The sequence below is a fragment of the Nestor notabilis genome, unplaced genomic scaffold, assembly GCF_000696875.1.
Source record: "Nestor notabilis isolate BGI_N333 unplaced genomic scaffold, ASM69687v1 scaffold4134, whole genome shotgun sequence".
In the NCBI taxonomy this organism is placed as follows: domain Eukaryota; kingdom Metazoa; phylum Chordata; class Aves; order Psittaciformes; family Psittacidae; genus Nestor; species Nestor notabilis.
The window spans coordinates 82,147-104,832 of NW_009926759.1; the positions used below are offsets into that span (position 1 = coordinate 82,147).

Consider the following 22,686-nt stretch of genomic DNA (forward strand, 5'->3'; position numbering starts at 1 on the left):
TGTGATTATTCATATCGTTGTTTAAATGGTAACCAGATGTGTCTTGTTTTCCTTCTTTCTTTCCCATTGTTTTTAGAAAGTGATGTTAATCCAAGATGTTAATCCATTTACAGGGTTTTTCCACGGCACCAAATTCCCCTTCGGTGAATTCTCGTTGCAGTAGCCTGGGTTCATCACTGTCTCTTGGTAACATCTCAGGAATGACAGCAAACCCAGAAGTGAAAAAGCGCAGAGCACCTCCTCCACCGGTTGTTACACCTGCATTGCAGAACATGGAGATGAGTAGACAAGAAAAGACAGCAGCACAGGTAACAGCGACACCACAGAATGAGCTGCTTTGCTTGAAGTGCTGGCTACCATTAGTTCATTCATCAGAGCTAAAGTAATTCACAGATATTTTGGCTAGCCATTAGCTGTAGCTCACCAAAACTCTTGATCTTACAAAATAAAATATCCAAAAGTCTTGGAGTTCTGTAAATATTTACTGAGCTTTCTTGAGACTGCCTCAAGCTTTATCCCATGTCAAGAATCTTTGTAAATCAGAAAAATTTTGTGAGGCATTATGCTAAAAGAAGGACAGTGAAGAAAAATTAAGGCAGAAAAGCTGGAAATTGTATAGCGTGACGTGGTATCCTTATTGGCCAGGACAGTCCTTGAAAATGGGTGACAGTTGTAATGACTGATAAAAATCTCCATTGTACTGTTTTGCCCAGAAACTTGTCAGGCTGTCACCTACATCCCTGTTTCTGGTGCTGTCATGGGATACCAGAAGATCTGCTCTGCTTTCTGAGTCGTACCATGTTACCTTTCAAAGCAGTGCTCTGGTTTTGCTTTTAAAAAAGGTCACTGTTCCGCAATACAGTTACCAAGAATTAAAAAGAAATGGGGAAAAACCTTTCTGAAGACTTAACCCCTTGAAAAGAATGGAGTTAAGGGAAAAGGAAATTGTTCTTGTTTTTATAGTGACTTTCAGGTATGTATGTTACTAAATAGGCACAAGCACATTAAGACTTCTAGTTCCACCATCAACAAAAGTATTACGTTCTAAATATAACACTGTAAAAGTCAGTATATAAAGCCATTCCAAATAAGAATGCAAGGAACCAATACCTTCAAGGTTGTGTAATGTGGACTGACTATCTGCTTAGGTCTTATCACCTCTCTAGCAGACTGATCTTTGGAAACCTATTTTAGTGCAAAATAGAGTCAGGAATGAATCTTTTGAGTTCAGTATAGAGGAGGAGTCTAGGGCTCAGTCTTACTCCCTATGACTCTTATATATCTGCATTAAGACATATGGTAAATAAATGCCTTCTCCATTGAAGCATTGAGCAAGAAAAGTTGATGCATGTTCTTCATAAAGGACTGTGGAATCTAATTTTCCCTTTCTTAAGATCTTTAAAATATGATTGCTGGAATATGGCAGTGTTTTATCTTTCAGAATTGAACTAGGTGCCTTTGAAATAGCACTCATGTATAGACACAGCTGAAGAGAAACAACAATGTTGAAACATTTGGTGCACTTTTTACAATTTCCTTTTGAAATTCCTACTGTAAGTATTCTGATGAGGTTTCTTGTGTCCTACAGAGTTAAACATTGTATTTAAGATAAATAGATATTTTAGTACAAAAGTACTGTGTCATTATAACTCTTTAAGTTTATACAAGTGTGGTAATCACAGACTATATTATTTTGCCATTCTCTTAGGCTCATCTCCCTGAAGTGTGGCAATGATATTTTGAATTCTATTGCACAACAACACTGAAAATACAAACTCTTTTTAAACAAGTTAACATTTATATTTCCATTATTGTTGCTAATAGGTTAAAGTGCTGGCTTTCTGAAGGCATTGGGTGGAAAGTATTTATTTTATTTTTCACAAGTAGCATGCAATACAGTGTCAATTTCAAATTCTCTTAGTCTAAAGAAAAAGCTGTTTTGAAGAAGGGAAATAGATGAAGGTTGCATCAGAGTTTTTTCTATGACAAAGTTAATTTTGGGCAACAGAAATGTCTTGTGTAGTTGACAAAGCCAGTGGAGAGCAAAGCAGATTATGGCCATAGTTGCTAGAGTCTGGTTGCATCTGTTGGGTAAAGAGCATCTTTCTGAGAACGGTTGTATATGTCAAAATATTAAACAGTTTTGGTATGCTTCTGAATTCCTAGGCTGAAAGGTGTTCACAAGCTGCCCTGTAGTTTGAACAGGAATGTGTGGAGTACAATTGAAATGAAGCACAAGTTCCATGAAGCAATAGAAAACCATGGGAAGAGATTAATTATTCAGTATTGTGTGGCAAGGTAGCAACAGAGGTATTGTTTGTAAGAAAACCCAAATAGTTCTATTTTATCTACGTGCAGACTATCCAGTTTGCTGTGAAAATAGAGTAAGAACTCTCAGGGTGTAAGTTTATTTCTTCAGTTTATGGGAAAGAATTAGCAGTGATCTTTTTTTTCAGGGAAGGACGTCAATTCCTTATTAATGGACTTCCTTCCATAAAAAGATAAGATGTTTGTTTAGAAAACTTTATTTATGTGCAACTGTTACTAACAGGAAGATCCTGCAAAAGGGGAACATGCTTATTTCCAGTGAAGCTAGCACATTAACAGAAAATGAAAAAGGTAGTTCAGGTTTTTTCCTTTTTAACTGTCTGATCCCATAAAGCTGTGTAGAAAAGTGAATACTGTAGCTGTTATGAATACCTGTAGTTTGACTTTCCAACACAATAAGCCTGTTATTTTTAACCTGTTGTTCAGCTCCAGAGCATTCAATTTTCTTTACATCAATGAATGCCTCTAGGAATATGTATCTCATCTGCTTCCTTAGCAGTTGCAATCAGAAATTTCCATGTTTATGAAGACTGGGGTGTTTTAATTTATACTTTACATTTAGGTTTTCTCCACTCACTTTTCTGGATAGGCAGATTACTGCAATATAATTTTACCATATTGCAGCTTTTGTTTCTGTGGGGCTTATAGTAATTTACCTCCTTGAGGGCAAAGCCCCCGCAGTAACTTTAATTACTTTTTAGTGCAGCATCATTAGTTTTCCATGTCTGTTTGAAGGTAATGTTCCCTCTGTAACTGTTTTAAATCTCCTCTAGAAAATCCTTATTTCTGTTCAGAGCACAACTGAGCAATGTTTCAGTCTGCTGAACATGCATTAAGTAGTTTGCAAAGGAATGCAAAGTCAAAGAAAGGAGTCTACAGATTTCTTCCCTGGAGACTTCCCCCTTGCTTTTCTTAAATATCTTCCAAGTGATGCTGTCTAGAATAATGAGAAGTAACTTGAAAGAAAAATACTTCTCAAAAGATCAGGGTATGATAACATTACCAGTATGAAAATCCAGAAGGCTGGATACTTTAAGTCACGATATGGAGCCTACACCATTCAGAGAGTAGAGCTGAGCAGTGTAGGAGTGAGGAAAAACTGACTCCCCTTTGCAAACAATACCTTTTCACTATCACAGCACTTTAGATGATGTGCTAGCAGAATTTCAAGTCTTTTTATGGTATACACAGTGTAAACTGAGTCCATTATAAAAACCCAGAGTTTTCAGGTTTATTTCCATGTTTATGTAGTTTCCTGGAGGTGCTGTAGATAAACTGACATGTGTGATATACTGTGGGTTTTGCTCTGCTGCTTACATTCCTCTCCTTTCCATCCAGATCTCAAACTTGGGCTGCTGAGAACAGTTGTTGGCTCCCCATTCTTGGTCAAGGCCATATCTTTAGAGGAGACTGCCTGCCCTCAGTGTTTGATCAAGGCTGATGTTTTCTCACCAAGAATACTTAGCCATTGAAGCAGCTTACTTACATAAATGAAAAGGAATATTGCAGCCAAAGAGAGTCATAGGCTTACTCAGATCATTGCTAACAGATTTCTTTCTCCCAACCTCTAGTTTATTTTTGACCAATTTTATGCCTAAATGTGAAGTTCAGCTTTAAGAGAATTTTAACGTGATCAAATATAAATGAGGCTTTCATATGTTTTCTGGAGAAAATAAGGTACTAACACTAAAAATTTGCCAAATTTCTTGTTTATAAAGAGAAGATACGTTCAGTATTGCTGTACATCCTATTAAATGGAAGGAATTTTAATATGTGGAAATGCAGAGGAAATCCTGGTTTTGCCATCTTAGTTGGTGATTTCAAATACTGACCACCACACAGGGGTTTTCTGTTTTTCTCTTTCTTTTTCTTTTTTTCCTTTTCAAGTGTTTCTGTACTTCTGTTGGAGATAGCAGCCTCCTGCGACGTATGTTCCCCTGTTCCAGCGCATATTGCACTTGAAAGAATTATGATTCTGCTGGCAGTCGTTGATAGGAGTGCCGCGGAGCTGGCAGGACACTGGGTTAGGCATTCTAGTCATTTAGTAGCATTTTCATGCTTTTGGTAGGGATGCCTTTCTCACAGCAGAATTTGTGTTGCAGTACTATTCACTGTCCTTTTATACATAAACTGATACATGATTGAAAGCGTAGGTCCCCTCTGGTTGATTGAGCATTTTGAGAGTGTGTCAAAAGGAGGAAGTACTCTAGTGAAATGTCCTGCTGACCATCTGCAGACTACCCTGGCATGCTTTGAATGACTTTTCATTTTGTTCAGCTTGGAGAAGAGAAGGCTCCAGGGAGACCTTAGAGCAACTTCCAGTACCTAAAGGGGGCCTATAAGAAATCTGGAGAGGGGCATTTTACAAGGACATGTAGTGACAGGACAAGGGGCAATGGCTTTAAAGTGACAGAGGGGAGATTTACATTAGGCATTAGGACAAAATGCTTTATTGTGAGAGCGGTGAGGCACTTGCATAGGTCGCCCAGAGAAGCTGTGGCTGCCCCATCCCTGGCAGTGTTCAAAGCCAGGCTGGATGGGGGTTTAAGCAGCCTGGGCCTGCTGGTCTAGCAGAAGGTGTTCCTGCCCATGGCAGGAGGGTGGAACTGGATGATTTTAAGGTCCTTTCCAACCCAAACCACTCTGTGATTCTATGATTCTATGACACGGAAATGTTCACAGCATATTGTGAAAACATACCTGGAATTCATTCTGCAATCAAGAACCACAGAATAATGTTCAAGTAGTAAAAATAAAGGACAGGCAGTGAATGAAAGATGTGAATGAAATTATATTGAAATCATCATTAACATACTAAATTTGTTCAAAGTGTTATTAAACCATAGACTCACCCAGATTTCCAGAATCAGTCCCTGAATTTGCAGTTCTCAAATTTCCCACGTGTATGTGTCTATGCTACAGGCATGGACTTGGAAGCCACTTGAAATGTGACTCATTATCTTCTTTAGAAGTAAAATGTATTCTAAAACAGTGGCCAAGATTTTTAGAAATGGTTAGCTCAGCTGTCCATAATTAGGAAGCTGAGTTTGTAGCTTGATGTTTTCTGAACTTTTAAGATGTCAGAAGCTACGTCTGGTTGCTCAGCAACTCAGTATCTGGCCACCGTGATTTTAATATCATATTATTTTTCACTATGCCACCTTCTGTTGCAAAAGGAGTTTAAATTGAGATTGTTAATATAAAAATGTGAGCAAAGCCAGCATTTCTTCCACTAATGTTCCCCCAGCACAGCGGGGTTTTTTGTTTGCACAGATATCTTTCGCATGTGTGCACAAAATGATTATCACTCTTCCACCTTACTTCTTCATGATTAAATGCCACAGATTTGTGGTTAGCTGACTACAAGGATAATCTTGATCGGTATTAAATCACATTGTTACTGCTGTTCTACTCAGGTTTTCAAAACGACATATTTTCCCGTGGCTGCAAATTAATCTTTAAAGCAATGAATCTAAAGCAATTCTACAGATATTGTAGAACAGTGTAGAGTAAGGTATATTCCTAGTATGCACAGCTGTGTCAGTAAGAATGCCATCAGTATAGCTGGCCATCTGTGTGCCCTGTGAGTTAGTTTCTTGAATCTGCTTTGTCCCTGGTTTTTTTTTTTTTGATAAATCTGGTATTTCAAATAATAATTATACTGCAGTTGGCTTTCCTTCTGAGAAACAGATGAGTGCTTAGAAAGAACCTGTGTTTGTGTGGATGACAGCCTTTTTTGCCCACAAATTTTCTTGGACTATCAAGAGTATCATTTTATGGGAGACGCATGATAGCAGCAGGCACAGCAATTGTAGGGAAATGGAGGGACAGAACAAGCATAACTGGATGAGAACATCTACCATGGTTACCTACAGAACTGAGATTTATCATAGGCAGGTGTCTAAAACCTCCTTGATTCACATGCTGTGAACACCTTCAGAAGCACTATGCTCTTACCTGCTTACTGCCTTCTACCTCTTCCCTTGTGCATCTGCTGTAATTTGTTATTGTGAAAACTTCACTTTTACCAGACTCCTGTGTCCTGAGAAGTTTCAGTTTGCTTTAGATTTACCTAGTTGGTTGATCCTGCTTTTGTAGAAATTACTGTGGTTGTGTTTGTGGAAGGGGTTGTTTGGATTTCATACCGTGGCAGAATAGCCTTATTCTGTAGGTGTTTTCTTCCCTTTTACCTACCTTGTGGGTTTTTTTCTGTTGTAAGGTGAATTCTTTATAAATTCTTATATTTTACTTCTGTATAATGTGAAAGGTAGCGAGCAGTTCATGGTGGAGACCATCTGACAGTTGTATTCTGTTTAAATTAGGAGCCGAGAATTCAGAAAAAGGCTGGATGGACTTAGATTAGTGATCTCCCTTTCTTAGGTTACACCTAAGCCAGAAATGTCTACTAGAAGTCTAGATATGACTGCATGTTTTTTTTATCATCTTTCAGAGAGGAAGGGAGGTTTCTTTTGACTCAGAGGTCTTCTGGGTGAGGTCTTCTCAACCTTTCTCTTATGACACATTTCCTTTCTCTCTTAAGTGTTCTGTGAATGTATTTTTGTTTTGCTCTGTTGTTTTTGGTGTGGGTTTTTTTTTTTTTTTCCTGTGGAGCATCCAGAAGTCTCCTTTGAGAATAACAGATACTTTTTTCACATTCTGAGGAAGGATGCAATGAATCAGTTTCTGGTGTAGGAAAAAGCTGTTTTTCAAAATGGCTTTTACTTCTACAAAATACTGCATCTTCTAGGTCACATCTCAGGTTTTTATAAGTTCCCTGAGGATATGAAAGCAGGGCTTATTCCGAAGGAGAAGGGAGAACACTTGACTAATTTTTTAATGGTTTTAAAAATATTGACTTAAAGTTATTTAATGACTGGGTTTGTACACCTTTTTAGATTGTTCTGGTTTGATTTTCATGTTGTGCACAAAGAAGTCCTGAAATGTGTATGCTGTGTGTTATTTTTAAAAGCTCCTTAGCCTTTGTTCATTAACTGAAGATATCATGAGTGTTAACTATGATCTTTTCCAGTTTTCATGGTAGACTTGCTAGAGTTCTCAGGCAATGTGTGGTATCTCTTGACAGCATTTTTGTGATGAGGGCAGGGGTCTTGAATCTTTATTAAAGACGCTTTTTCTCCAGAATTCCCAGAGTTCTTGAGACAATAGAGGGGTAGTACAGCTGCTAAGAAAATTTGTTAGGTCATGCTGTCTTCCTAGTTTTTGTATTACAGTTTGGATATTAGTTGCTGGAATGTACATTGTACTGCTGTACGATACCAGACTAAGATGCTGGGGACAGTTGGCATGAGGCAGTATTTTGATAAGGTTAAAGAGTAGCTGAGTCTATCTCTGTGTATTAATACAGATATATAGATAATCAACAGGTAAACCCATTAAAAATTGAGATTCTATCTATTTCTCTGGATTTCACATCAAATTCATGTAGCAGTCACTTATTTTGGACGTACTAGGCTGTAAGTACTGCATGGTTATTATGAAACTTTTCATTAGGCTTTGAGTATCCACCTCTCATTGGAGCTTTTATTCCAGCTATTCTGTCTGAAATTTTCCTTAGAAACTTTTTTACTTCATTTATGCATTTCTATAGATGTTGAGAGGTTATGGGTATGACAGTGTCTTTTTCCTTTGCTCATAAATATGTCTATTTTATAAATAAATACATATTTTATGAAGAAATCATTTATTTTGTCACACTGATGTAAACACTGCCTTGCTCTTTGGCTAGAGTATTGCCTACTGTTCTCCTAGGATGGTAAAGCAGTTCAAGTTTGCTTTACATTTTTCACAGGTTAAGGTTGTCCACATACGCAGATAATGAACATGGAACTTGTCCAGTAACATAGATGAGGAATGTGCTTTAGTTCCTTTGTCTGAGGAGTGTGCTCTAATTCCTTTGTCTGAGTAGCAGCTGTGCGAAGTATTCTCAGGATGATGCACCAGAGGCTGCAGTGCTATCTGAAATGGAAAAGATTGTATAAAATAACTGTGCCTTTATTAAGTCTCTTTCTACAGTATGGAGCAAAGAAATAGAGAAAATATCATAGAATATTATTGCTATATGCTATCAGTGCCACATTTTGGGTTTTCATAGAGAAATTCAGAGGAGAAAAAAAAAAGGTGAAAGTAGAGTTGGTGTTTACAAAGTATGAGGGAAATAAAGAAAACTGTAAGTCTCCTAATGTGGCTTATACTCAAAAAAGAATAGAAATATAATAGAAAATTTAGCTAGTTGGCATCTGTGAAGATAATGAATAGGGTAAATGTAGCTTTAGTAAAACAGAAATCCTGCCTTACAACTCTCTTAGAGTGCTCTTGATGCTGCATGCAGCAGACAGATGGATATGTGTGATCTGGTTGATACAGTCTGTCTGGGTTTCCACAAAGCTTCCACAGAATTCCCTCACCAGGGTTTTCTTAAGGAAACCAAGTCTCCATTCCATAAGGAGGAGGGTCATTTTACTCTTAAATAACTGACAGTAAAGAAAAGAAGAGAGGAATCCTGGGTTAGGAGTAAATAATCTGCTCATCTAGTGGTGGAATGTTGCAACAGCTTTTGGGTATTTGAGGACCCATCACATTAAGAAGTGACCTGGAAAAAACAATGAAGTGACAAAGTTTGTTGCTGGTACTTGAATGATCCAGATAGTACAGACAAAGGCTGAGTAAGGAACTGTTGAAAGACATGAGATGGAGTGCTGGCAGCACTTGAAGGTGAAAACAAGTAAAAATCTGTGGAGGTAAGTGTGAAGTGATATACATGAGAAAAGACCACTCTGAATTTTCCCTAATACCTTGTAAAATACTGGTCTCTAAGGTGGCAGTAACCAGTTAGGCAGATCATAAGACATACTTCTTTGAAAAAAGTCAGCTCAAAGATCAACAGCAATCAAAAAAGCAAATCAGATGCAGAACATTTTAGCAGAGGAAAAGAAGGTGAAAACCAGAACTTTATTACACCACTGTATTGTAAGCTTTATTATGCCATTTTAAGTACTATAATAGTGTTCCCCTTTTACCAGATTTTCTGTATTACAGAATGGGAAGAGACTCATGGGAGGGCATCAAGTGTAATCAAGGGTGTGGAGTAGCTTAATACAGGGACAACTACGTAAACCATTACTCTTCATTTCGAAAAAGTGAAGACTGTGGACAGAGATTTGACTGTTCAACCAGCCATTACAAGAGCATTTGAAAATAGTAAGAATGAGGCAAACCCCACAAAACCAAACTGTGGTTCTGTATGCAAGCAGTAGATCCATGCCTTGCCAAGGGTGGATGTGAGTGCTATAAGTTTACTGAGGCTCAAGAGGAGAATGAACAAATGCTGCAAGGATGACCAATCTGTGTGAATCTTTAAATATAAACCACACCAGGAAGTCATCAATATGAAGATGGTTGGTAGGTGCAAAAGTATTAGGGAGGAGGTAGTACCAAACATACCTTCCCTTTTCTTCTGCTACCCTCCAGGTGCTTGCTGCAGTCTGATACAGAAGCCTGAGCAGAACCCTTGATCTAACCCAGTACAGCTATTTTTGGAGAATACTGAAGAGATTTGTATCTAAATATTTGTCTCATATGCTCTGATACCACTCCAGGAAAGTCACTGGCAGCATTCTCAGTGACTTCACTGGGTCTTCTTATCACTGGTAATTTGATAACCAGGCAACATGTCTCTTGTTAAAACAGCTATCTTTGATTATTAGTCCAAATCATTGCTTTCTTTGTTTTGTGCTCGTAAGTGCAAAACTTTGCACTTGCAGAATGAGGCTGTAAGCTTTGCAAGAAATCACATGAGCAAAAATAATTTTCCAGCATGACCCCTAAAGCAACTTGCTTGGTATACGTGTTACAACTTAGTACTGTAAGTGCAGTATCAAAGAGCCCTACAGGACTCTGAGGGTCATATTTGCAGCCCTCTGGATTGCATCTCAAAACACTGAGATGCAGATAGGCAACTCAAATTGCAGGTAGCTGGGAGTTGTATGAGTGATGTCCAGTGCACTCTACTGGACATGTGCCTTTCACTGACAACATAAAAAGCAGCATGAAAGACTTGATCCCATTCTATTTGAAATTAATATCAGATCCACGTGCATGTCAGTCTCTAGTTTGCAAGTCCTCTGAGGAAAGAACAGTTGGGACACTTCCATCTTGTGCAGTGACGGGGCTATTGTTTTTCTTAGCAAATTATGGTATTTATACCTTTCAAGAGATAGCAAGTCAAATTGATCTTTTATGGTGTGCTGCTTTCCTGGATCTATCCACTTTCATTCAAAGGATTGGGCAATACTGCTTTAAGAAAAGTGTATAAGGGTGGAGCTGTTCTTAATGACTTTCAGTTAATTGCCTTGTGTTGAAAAAAGACATGTACAAACTATTGCACTTCATAGACATGAAATTCTTTGATGACATACATTAAGTTTTATACAAACAGTCAGCTTTGTAACCGGTCATAAACCTGAAAAGTTTTATCTTTTTAGTATTTCCACTGAAGCTGAACCTGGCTTGTGCTCTCCTGTTGCAGATTTCATTATCAAGATGTACCAGAATCAAGTAGTAGAAACAAGAATGAGTAGTACAAGAGGTCTGTGGTCCTTAAAATGCCCTACACCACAGTAAATACCTGGGAAATCAGAACACCAAACAAATAATTTCAATTTGAAGGTGATTTGTTCAGTTTTCCCTAAAGAGCTCTAAAGCTGACATTCAGTTAGCTGAATGAGAAGTATCCAGACTTGTTCATGTCTGACAAAACAATGCTCAGATGGCAAACATGAAACCAGCCAACAGAACATCAGATAACATTTACTGTGCAGTCTTGATGCGTTATTTCACTGAACAAGTAAATTCTAGTTCAGATAAAAGATGCAGGCCCAAATTGAAAGAAAGTAGAGAGTGATGGCTGATGCTTTATTTGATGCTTTACATGATGCTGTCATGTAAAGCATCAAATTTAGGAAGGCTCAAAAAAAGCTGCTAGTGAGAGGCGTAATTTGTACTTCTTTTTATGAGTAAAACAGCTCTGAAAATTAATTCTGATATATGTGCATTTAACCAACATGTTAATTCTTTTAAAGTAGTTATCAAAGGCTACAGCTGGTTGATGCATGTACTGTAGTAACTACTTTCTCAATATCTTTAAAGAGTATTAGTTAAGGGTATGTTACATTTTAATACTTCTCAGTGCATCTAAAGAAATTTCGTAGTTTGAGTCCAAATTACCACCCATCCTCTTTAGAGCTCCTAATGATCAACTTCATGTTGCTGCACATTTGTTTACTAGCAGCATGTGTCCCATTTTGAAAACAAAATTTCAGAAGGCATTTTAACAACTTTAGGCAAATGGTTTTTAGCCAACCAACTTATTTTCCAGGAGGTGTTATGTAATTAATACACTTATTTTCTAACTCTTTTGTCCTGTAATTTTTAATAAGGTATCCCAGTGTGATGAATTAATTAAAAGGAATCTTAGTTTTCTCAGTCAAGAAGTGATTAAGTGGAGTTGATTATATTTTTTTCTGAAGTTTGGCCAGTATCAACAAGGTGCAGAATGTCACTGGAGGTTTTGATGCCAACCAGAGGGTGCAGCCTCTCAGAAGTGCAAGGGGAAGTAAGACTGCTTTTACACTGACTCTTTGAGAATCTGTCTTAATGCAGATGAAGCTTATGGTCAAGTAATAGGTTTTGTACCAGAGTAACTTAGAATTTTAAAGTCTGCTTTAAAATTACGTCTCTTTCTGAAAGAGTACTGTTTCTTCAGCCTGTGCAAAAAACCCTGCTGTTTCATAAGAGGAGTCCACTGTGTCTTTATTGCATTATTAGAAATAGGTTTTTTGCAACTTTGTCCATGAAATAGTAGCAATGTAAGTTAAGTAGTGATTTAAATTGCTTATCTACTTTAATTGAAGTCTGGACTGCGTGAAGTACTGAATGTTGCATGCTTTGACGTAGATAGGGAGTTACTGTATAGGGGTGGAAGAATGCAATTACAAAATTTTGTCAAATTCCTCCATGGTCTGTTGTCCTGTTTTTCTCGGCAAAGTAGTCCAGTCCTGCACTCTAACCTGTCTAGGTATGACCTCCGAATCAACATCAAAGTGAGAGTGACCTAGTGATGCTTGGTATGTGTATAAGAATGCAGGCAAGGTGACTTGCAGTGTCTTTATTTTACGACTTCATGTACATCACATAATAATCATGCAAGAATACAAGATTTGTTTGACAGGAGGGCTTCTGATTTAAGATAGCAGTTAATAAAATAGATCCTTTTATTTTTTTGCAAGAAAACATACATTTTGAGAGTTGAGTCCTAGAATTACGTGCAAGAAAAATTCTTGGAATAGTCTTTTCGCCAACATCAATAACATTCTTGATCTTTTGCAATAATCTAGTTGCTTCTGGCTGTGAGTTCATGCATCACCTGCCAACTGGTTCTAAACAGACTATACTACCTGCCTTGGGAATAATACCACAACTTACCATCTGGTGAGATCATGATACTATCACTTGACCTCCACATGTGGTCTCTGTCAAGCACTTCATTGAAAACTGGCAAGACATCAGGGCCGGAACATACTGTTCTATGCAGCCCTGAATATTGGCAGGGTTGCAACATTTAGTAAGTAAACTTCATCTAGCTTGCAAGTCACAGACAAATAGGACAGGCTGATGTCATCATAAGCTTTAACTCTCATTAAAGAGAAAGTATGTGTCAAGTAATTATTAGGCTTTGTTGGGCAAGGTATTTAGGGGAAGTTAATAGACAAAGATGATTTTAGGCAGTGAGGCTTCTGAAGAACTGGCATTCAGTAAGCAATGAAACATGAACCTAACACTGTGCTTAATTTAGAAACTGGCTTTGTGCCGCTTTTCACATTTTGCTTGTAACTCTACCTTTCTTAGATCCTAAATTAAAATGGTAAAAAATTATAGAATAGAGAGATTAACTAAGTAAATGCATTCTGTGTAAATCAGGTTTAATTTAATGGCTTAATAGCATTGTGTTCTGGTCATTGTTGAGCCAAATAAGAAAGTGGGGAAAAACATCGCAAGTATTATCTAGTAAAAACTGTTCTCTGCTACTTCAAGCTATCTTTCATTTGAGTTACATTCACAGTAATATCCCAAAATTAAGGGGAGAGGGGAATACCAGTCCAGTTCCTCTGACTGCATACCGCTTCAAGTTTTCACCTCTGTAGAAGATAGATGATGTAGGTCACTGGGAGAAGTAGGCACCTCATTTTATTTACAGTGTGCTCATCTTAATCAGAATATGATAGCTCAACAGACAGCCCCTGAGTCCTACTCAGCTCTGTGTTGCTGACACATCCAGGCAGGGACAGCAAGCAGAATGCCATGGTGGGTTTTTCTAACTAGTCTTTGCAGCAGAGTCTGTTTGCAGTTTTGGATGATAAAAATCTTATGGGAAGGTAGCTTGGTGTAGAGTCATGTTACTTTACAGTCCTTATTAGTATTTAGCATTAGTTATTGACAGCATGGTACCACTTTGCTATTCCCCTCTTCCTGGTTTCTGAAGATTGTAGAAATAGGGGCTTCTGTCTGCCCTTAAGTTCTGGAAGGAGCTAGACTTGAGTGGAAATTTGCAGGGGGGCAATGGGAAGGGATGGTATGGACTAGATGATCTTTAAGGACCCTTCTAACCCAAACCATTCTCTGGTTCTACAAAATTGGAAAGGAATTGGAAACTATGACTTGACTTACCACTTAAACCAGGTTTCCCACGCATTCTGTGTGCCTGCAGATGCAGAGGGCTGATATAAGAGGGTTGAACACTGGAAATAAGTCAGATATGTTTTTCTCTAAACTGAGAAGACTTCTGAGGTGATTGCCTAGGACTTGGTGCTAAGCACAAGAAGTTCAACTTGGCTATCTCTACAGAAGAAAATTTTAGGTATGGAAGAAAGCTTAAGCTCCAGGGAGGTATGTCGCTTAGTGGCGATAGAAAGGGTATGGTTCTCCTTGTTGCTGGTCAAACATTTGTGTGATTGCCTTCCGCTTTCTAGCCATAGCACATCTTAGGCAACAGCCCATCCGTTTGGCAGAAAATTGGACAAAGATGCAGAATAAATTTTGCAGATCTTCACTTGGCTCACAGCATCTCTCTGATTTTTAAGGACAGGCAGGCAGACCAACCAATCTGCCAGCCTGCAATTGTGGATGTGAGACTGAGGAAGAAAAGATGATACAGAAAACCCTTTGGCCAGTGCCTTTCCCAAAGGCAGTGACTCACAGAGATGACATTGTTCATGTCAAACTCATTGACAAAGTTGTCAGAAGATATACGAGCTGCAGTCCTACTATGTATTTTAAACTTACTAATGTTCATTTGTTTTATTAATTGTGTTGCTTTAACTAAAAAGACAAGTGCAAAAATGAAATGAAAATTTGGAGGGTTTTTTGCCTTTTTTGTTTAACTTCTGTAGAGGAGAAATGAATCTTAGTAGCAAATCACTGTGTGGTGGTTTTTAAGTGTGTTTTTTAAGTGTTTGAGGGATTTTTTGTTGCTTCCCTTTTGTTGCTTCCTGCCCCCCAGTGAAGATATAAATGAGGAGGATTAAATTGTATTCAGAGAAACAGAGGAAATTCAATTCTTTGCCAAAGAAAACATCCGCAGACTTGTGTAGTCTACATGTTTCAATGCATGTGAAAATATTTGGTGTTGTAGAGTGACTTCCTTGAGTGGAAATAATATTGCAGCTAGCAATGAGATTTTGCAAAAGAAGGAAATCACAGCTATCTTAGTAATTTAACATCTTAAAAATTTGTTTATGGATAGTTTCCTGTCTGACACATTTAAGTGAACAAGTTAAAGTGTTTAAAGAAGATTAGAATGACATTAATTTTTAACTGCCCTTGACCATGACATTTCACAAAGGGTGTGTTCAATAAAACAGATGGAAAAATGAGCTTGCCCCTTCACCTTGTAGTGGCTTTCTTGTGTCAACTGATTTAGCTTTCTGTGGCCAGACAGCTGAGTATTCAAGGGCATCCTTGGCTTTCACCTTCTTTATTTTATGAATAAAATAGCACAAGAACATAGCAATTTCTGTAAAATCCAGAAATGCTGAGCTTTTTGTCTGTTATTAAGACTGAGATGTTTTTGCAGTCACAGCTTTTTTTTTTTTTTGGTAACTACTAAATTTCATTACAAAACTCTGTTTAATACCAGAATTGCATAATGCAAAAAAATTAATTTGAAACTAAGCAACATGAAAGTAGGCAAAGCTATACAATATTTTGTGGCATCTGATTAAAATATTAATTGTAAGGGTATTTTCAGAAAAGCGATGCAGTTTACACTCTATAAGCCAGACTTCTCACTTAACACAGTGCCTGATCACTTGGAAAGCAAGCTCAGAAGCTGTGGCCATGGGTATGGCTGGGGTGCAAGCACCATGTTGTCCAAACACGGTACAGGGAAGCACAGTGCAGAGCTTAAAGCTGAGGAGGGAACACCCTGATACAAAGCAGTGTTGTGCCAGAACACAAACAAGGTTGTCCTGCTTGAAGAATTAGTTGGTGTTATACTGTGGGCTTGAACTCATGTTGGCAGTAGCTTGGGAATCTCCCATCTAACCTTGTTCCATGTGAGCGTGGTATGTCCAGAGTAACACAAGCCACTGGGTCTAGTCAGTCCAAATGTCAGTCTTGCTGTCACACCATGCTTATCTATCTAGCTTATTTCAAATCTCCCTCTATTATTACTCATTTTATCATCAAGTTTGTGAGATTCAACACTGAAAAATCAAGATGTACAGAACTAAAATGACCAATCCAGAGAAATTGCTTGCTAATTTCTAACATGTAGTTATTTCAATGCATCTTATCAAATGACAAGTTTTTCAAATAATACCCTCTTTTAATATTGTTTCCATGTGCCAGATTTTTTGTTATATCTATGTATTTTGGTTTTGCAATATGTCACTGGATTGCATGGGATCCTAATAAGCATTTTAAATAACCCACACAAACGAATTCTGCCACACCAGGACATGTTTTTGGGAAACATCAGACTCCTGTCTTTGAATGCCATTTGTAACATGCTTGTGGATTAAACATCCAGTTTTTAATCAAATGGGGTACTACCCAATAAGGAAACAAGGTAGAGAAGTTCAGTGCTGAATAGACAATTTAATACAGTGTAGCTCACAGTGGTCAGCCTCATGAATTGTTCATACACCCAGTTTCTTTGAGAGCTCCCTGAATTTTCCTTTGTCAGTGTATGCCAGTGAAAAGCCTAATGATGTATGACCTGTCCAGGGAATATTAGACATATGAGTAAATGTTGTTGAAGACACATTAATGTTCAGTTGGGACTTCTTGTGGTTTCTAGTGCTAGGCATGTTGAAGCACCTGTTGCCCTGTGAAAATGCAGAATCAGCTGGATAGAATAGCTTTTATATCATCAAGTTTAGTGGACAGATTTATGTCTCCATTCTGCAGCTGAAAGATTTATCTCTCTGATTTTCCTAGAACGGCTCCTCTTGGATCAAAATATTTTCTTCTCAACTGCTTTAAATTATGTACAAAATCATAGCAAAATATTGTTAAAAACTCTCAAACCATAAATCTTACTGACATACCAACCTACCACTTGTCTTTCATACAGTGCTATAAAGCATCAGTGCAGTTATGGTTATATCAGGAGTTTAAAACTGGTTAATAAAATATGTGCCTTTTCTTTTTACTTCTTTCTTTACTTGTAAAATGGCTCTTAATTATTTCAAGATTTCTTAAATTCTTTGTGAAGGAAGAGGGTTGGGATGGTCCCACTCATAGTTTGGGATGATACCGTTGTTTGTTTAGTTGTAAGTTAACTCTGATTTTTTCTGTGGATCATATTTAAACGCTCTTGTAATTCTGTAGGCATTCAGACCCCACACGGTATCATCACCAGCAGGTGTATTGGAGTCTGGCTTGCTTAAATCAAAGTGTGTGTCTAGTCAGTGTTGGATGATGGAAACCAGTTTTTAGTCAGGTCACGCTAGTGATTGAATCCATGTGTTCTTTTTCCAATCCTTTTTATTTACTTCTAAAAATAATTTCTGCAAACAATCACTCACTGATTCCCCGAACAAGACATTTTTGTATACAAAGCAGACAGAATTTCTTCTATAACTCAATAAAAGATCCTGATGTGTAATGTTGCATTAAAAAAAAAAACCAAGATAGAAGCAAGAGAGTATCTGAGCTGTCTTAACACAGTTTATATCATATGCTACGTAATTTTTTATTTGTATGTGCTAAACTACCATGAGATATCCCTTAAAAACAATCCTTATTCCAGACGTAACCCTATTGCTGATAGAATATGTGTGTTGACTGTAGCTATGATGTATGAGCAGGAAGAAAATAGCTTTAAGGAGGATTTTGTTAAATAGCAAACCTGGAAAATTACTAGGTTTTCAAGTTTCCATTTCTCCTTTTTTTATGGCAAAATAATAGCAGTGAGACTAAAGGAAATATCTGTTGCCATAAGACAAATGTTGCTTGTAACATTTATGAAAAAATTAGGAAGAGTTGTTCGGATTTTGAAACACAAAGTATGCACTTTTTTTTTTTTTAAAACATTGCAATCACATGTTGACTAGATCCACTGATAGGGTTTCTCTTAAAGCACAGTTAGATCTGGTTAAATCTGTCTATCAATTATCCAGGCTTTCTCCAGCAAGTCTGGATACCAACGAGAGTACAGATATCTGCAGTTGTTCAGGGAAAACCTGTTCAAGGGTAACTCAGGAAGGTTCTGATCACATTTAGTGTGCAAGCCCAAGAAAGTCTTTCCATGGCAATTTTTCAGTTGTTCTTACTTACTTGTATTCTTAGTTGTGTTTCTGAGCTGATACCACCCAGCTTTTTCCCGGGCTCTTTCTCAGACATGCAGAAAGTACATGTCTTTTGTATGTCTATGCTTCTTACAAGACATCAGAAAACATGCCTCGTTCTCCTGATGTCTGTGTGCCAACACAGTAGTCCTTGAAGAATATCATCGTTCCTCCCATTCAGTAAATGGGCAAAATGTATTGTTTGAAAGGCAGTAAGTTCCAGAAGGTACCAAAATGGCCTTCAACATCTAGTTTAGAAGTTAATGTGATATTTTTGTAGTTGCTACATTCTTTACTAGTCAAGGTATAACTGCAGTTAATTACAACATTACAGTACTTTGTTATTTAACAGGGATGCACTATGTACACGTCCCTAGGTTGCGTTAAGCCCAGTCCCTTTTTCTTTACCATCTATGTCAAGACTGTGTAGGCTGTCCTTAACAGAAATTTGTGTATGTGTGGCTCTCTGATTGTGCTGTTGTGGAGTCTTTAATCTGTCTTTGGAGACAGTAGACTGAGAGTTCCTTCTTGGTCAAAGTAGTGGTTCAGACAACTGAAATATGTAATCAGTGTCATCAGGTGGGTTGCAAATGTGAGTAGCTACTGGAGGGACAGAGGAGCACAAATCCATGGTACAGTTTATGTCTTACAGAAGGAGGCTCAGCGTCAGGAGCAGTAAACCTGCAATACATAGGCCTAGTTTGGACTGTGAATAAAAGAAAGCTGCCATTTGCTCCATGACTTAGCAAGTACTTGCATAGATAAATATTTCTGTTAGAAAGATTAATAGAAAAGGATTGATAAATAAAAAACCCTAGTGTCTGACTTTTAAGTAGAGGATAGGCAAGGCAAAGGAGCAGAGCTCACGTTGAATATTTGCCTGAGAACCTCCTTGCCTTTAAATGCTTGATGAATTTGTGGTGGTGCCTTTTGCTTCCTTGGGCCTCTGTTAATGTTCTTCATGAATTCATATTCAGTGAAACCTAACCCAAAGAAAATACTGGACTCTTACAAATGAGGAAACTCAAACTCAGTTTACACATTCACTCTTGCAGTATGCACAGACCTTCTGCAAGTAACGTGACTGTCAAATGCTACCAATTGAAAACTTCAAGAACTAGTGGTTTAGGATTCTTTTCCACACAATTTTGACACATAACCTCCTCATGACATTGTTTCAGTCTAAATATATTCTAAAATCTTATCTAAAACTCTCAAATCTTAATAAAGATGTTGAGCTTTCACAGAAAGAAAACACATTCAGCACATTCCTCAGATACTTTGTCTGCAATATTTGAAGTGTTTTTCAAACCGCATGTGAGCCCTGACATTAATTTAATGGAAAATTTGTTTTTTGCATCATACGTGGTCTTAGTAATATAAGAACAGAAGTGACATTATTTGTCAGAATTAGGTCCTTTTGGTCCACTTTATTCATTTCTAGCTCACTATTAATTATAGTCAGAGAACACTTACTAATATCTTTTAAAATTACATATTTGTTGCATAATAGAAGCTGGCCTAATAATTTCTTCCAGTTAAAGATGCTACCTTGGTGAAACACAAGTGCTTAGACTAGGAAATACTCTGCTACACTCAGAGAGGGGCTCCTGTAACAAAGTTTGGATGGGAAATTACTTCAGATAATGTTAAGGCTTGGTTTCTTTATAAAAGAAGCAGCCAGCCATAACAAATTATTTTCAAGTTCAATTGTTTTTGTATATACAATTGCAAGAAGAAACAGAACGTTCTTTGTGTGTTTTTCCATTTATGTTTAGCATCATAGGTTTACCAAATTTGGCATTAAAGAACTACTTTTAGCAATTTTTATGATCTGTTCTTGAATTAGACACTTCTTATATACATTGTAGTGTGTCTGGCTTTAAACAAGCTTTTAATCTTCTTTATGGTGTTTTTGAAGTACACTCCACTTAGGTGACAGTAGAATAAAAGCATTTTGTGTGTGTATTTGGCTAAACTTGCATTATTGCAGTTGTGCACTAGTTATTTTCTAGCCTTTTCTTTAGCTGTAGCAGCATACTCATCCACACATCTATCTAATGTTGCTCAGCAGAGTCAACTAAATAGGAATGCATAGAGCTGAAACAGATAAACTCCTTCTAACAAGGTTACTTTCTTCTTGGTAAAGCAGTAATATATCTTTGAGGAATTTGACTACCAAACTAACATCCTTCACTCATCTGGTACTTAGGAAGGGTGATAAGTGCTCTCTGTCATTTCAGGGGGAAACTCACGTTTCCTTACTTTCTGCCTTGACTCTCAAGATTTCCTAGGCTTTTAAATCACGAGCCCATCTGATTTTTTGTCCTCAAGTGAAAGGACCTTTCTGTCTGGAGAGACAGGAGTGAATGTGAAAGCTGCAGGATGCTATTAAAATCAGCTATAGTTGTGATTTGTGCTTGTGAAGTGTTGGGAGAGTTCAGATGCTGCCTGTCTCCGGGATGATTCAAGTTCTTCATAGCTACTGGATTTTGGAAACTTTGCAGTCATATTAATCAAAGTCCCCACTAATTTTCTCTCTTTTTTGTGAGGCAGTATCGTGAAGAATCAAGGTACAGTATTAAATGCTCACATCTTCAGTTATTTGAAAGGCAGTATAGAAGAATGTGATTTTTTTCCAAGTGCCTATTTGCCAATTGCCCAAAATAGACATGGAGTAGAACGCAGCATTAGGTAGCTGTCTTCCATGTAATTCCCTCTCTGTAAAACAAAGCCTGATGAGTCTGTTTCACTGAACAGTTTCCCGTGTTCAGCTCAATACTAGGTATTCTGTTCTATAGGAATTGGGGGGTAGAGGGATGGAATACAACTTCAGTCCGTTCCTAACCGCTGGCAGGCAGTCTCCTCATCAGGAGAGGTGATGAAGGTATTTGCTTCCATATTTGCTTAATATGAAGCAAATTTGGGGTAGAAGTTTTTCAGATTAGCTCTAAAATTTTGCTGTACCCATTCCTGAACATTCAACCTGCTGCTCTTTTCTGGGTATAAGTCCAATTTTTCAAATTTCATGAAGTTTGGTGACCAAAATTGAAGTCTGCAGTATCACTAGTTACTACTAACTTTCTTGCCCATTTACTGCACCAGAGTTTCTCTAGATTGGCCTCACTGGCTTTATTCATGCACTGTATCTAGTGGACATTTAATGGAAAATGCAGAAATAATCCATGGTAGTAGGAAATAAGACCAGGACATTTTACTATGAGGGTGATGAGACACTGGAACAGGTTGACCAGAGAAGCTGTGGCTGCCCCATCCCTGGCAGTGTTTAAAGCCAGGTTGGACACAGGGGCTTTGAGCAACTTGGTCTAGTAGAAGGTGTCCCTGCCCATGGCAGGGGCTTTGGAACTGGATGATTTTTAAGGTACCTTCCAGCCTAAACCAGTCTATTATTCTGTTCTGCAACACCTTTCTTTCCAAACCTCCAACCCCTCCACCTGCAAAAGCTGTTTGCTAGGAAGCTGCAGCTCATCTGGGTTGACGTGCTCTATTGCCAGTGCAATTAACTACCAAGTTTCTCCATATACAAGGTTCACCAGGAAGGAATGGAGGGTGTCCAACTGTCATGTGGCACAGTGGTTAGAGCATTATCCTGAAAGGTGGGAACAGAACGTTTGTAGTTTATAACCTAAGACCCTCCTGAGTGCTTTTAAAAAGGAATGCTAAGCAAGGGAGGCTCTGTTCATGTCCCGCTCTTTGTAAAATTCATTTATTCTCAGAGTTTTCACTCAACATAGGAACACGCGCGTATAAATTAGTGCCTTTCCTCTGAACTCTGATAATAGCTTTGAGCAGTGTGAAGCTATTATTCGTTAAATGAAATCTTCCACAACAAATGTATTTTAAGGGTTTATAAATCCTCTGGATTAAAGAAAAGATTATTATTATTGTTCAGACCTTTGAAATACTAGAAAACCACCAGGCAGTTCTGTATATTAGATATCTTCAGCTATGAGGTATATCAGGATGGACAGAGCAGTGAAGTTGTGCAAGTGAAGACTGAGGAATTTGAACAGCGTGCCGTGCGTGGGCAGCTCCTATTACCCTCTTCCTCAGTTAAGCCTGGTTCTGTCTAGTGTTGTCAGTATCCTTCAAATATAAGAATTCAGCAGGTTTTCCTATGTGTTTTTGTTATTGTTATTTTTCCGGAAAAAGAAAATAAGAGCTAAGTTAAGTTCCAACAAGCTACAGAAAATATTATGCAACCCAGTGAAACCCGAGTCACTTGTAATAAATTTTGTCATGATTTTAAAAGCAGCAATGTAGTCTTGGCTTGCCCACCAGCATGTTGCAATTGTTGGAAGCTGGGGTGTTACGAATCTTCAGAAGTATGTCTGTGAAGTCCAGTAGACATAAATAGAGTACAGTATGATCTCATATCATGCAAGCAAACTTTCAATTCTGATTCTTCTCTCAGAAGTCCTTAAACGAAAATTGGAGAGTGAGAGAAAAGGAATGGAGTCTATTCCCTACA

The 22,686-nt window shown here is 37.9% G+C and overlaps 1 protein-coding gene across 1 annotated transcript in view; it reads left to right on the top strand.

The window, feature by feature from the left end:
- COBL (cordon-bleu WH2 repeat protein) overlaps positions 1 to 22,686 on the top strand; it is a 108,487-nt gene that overhangs the window by 40,281 nt on the left and 45,520 nt on the right. The window contains exon 5 of the mRNA XM_010013712.1: positions 114 to 308. Coding sequence (XP_010012014.1) covers positions 114 to 308 — 195 coding nt within the window. The remainder of the gene's footprint in view (positions 1 to 113; positions 309 to 22,686) is intronic.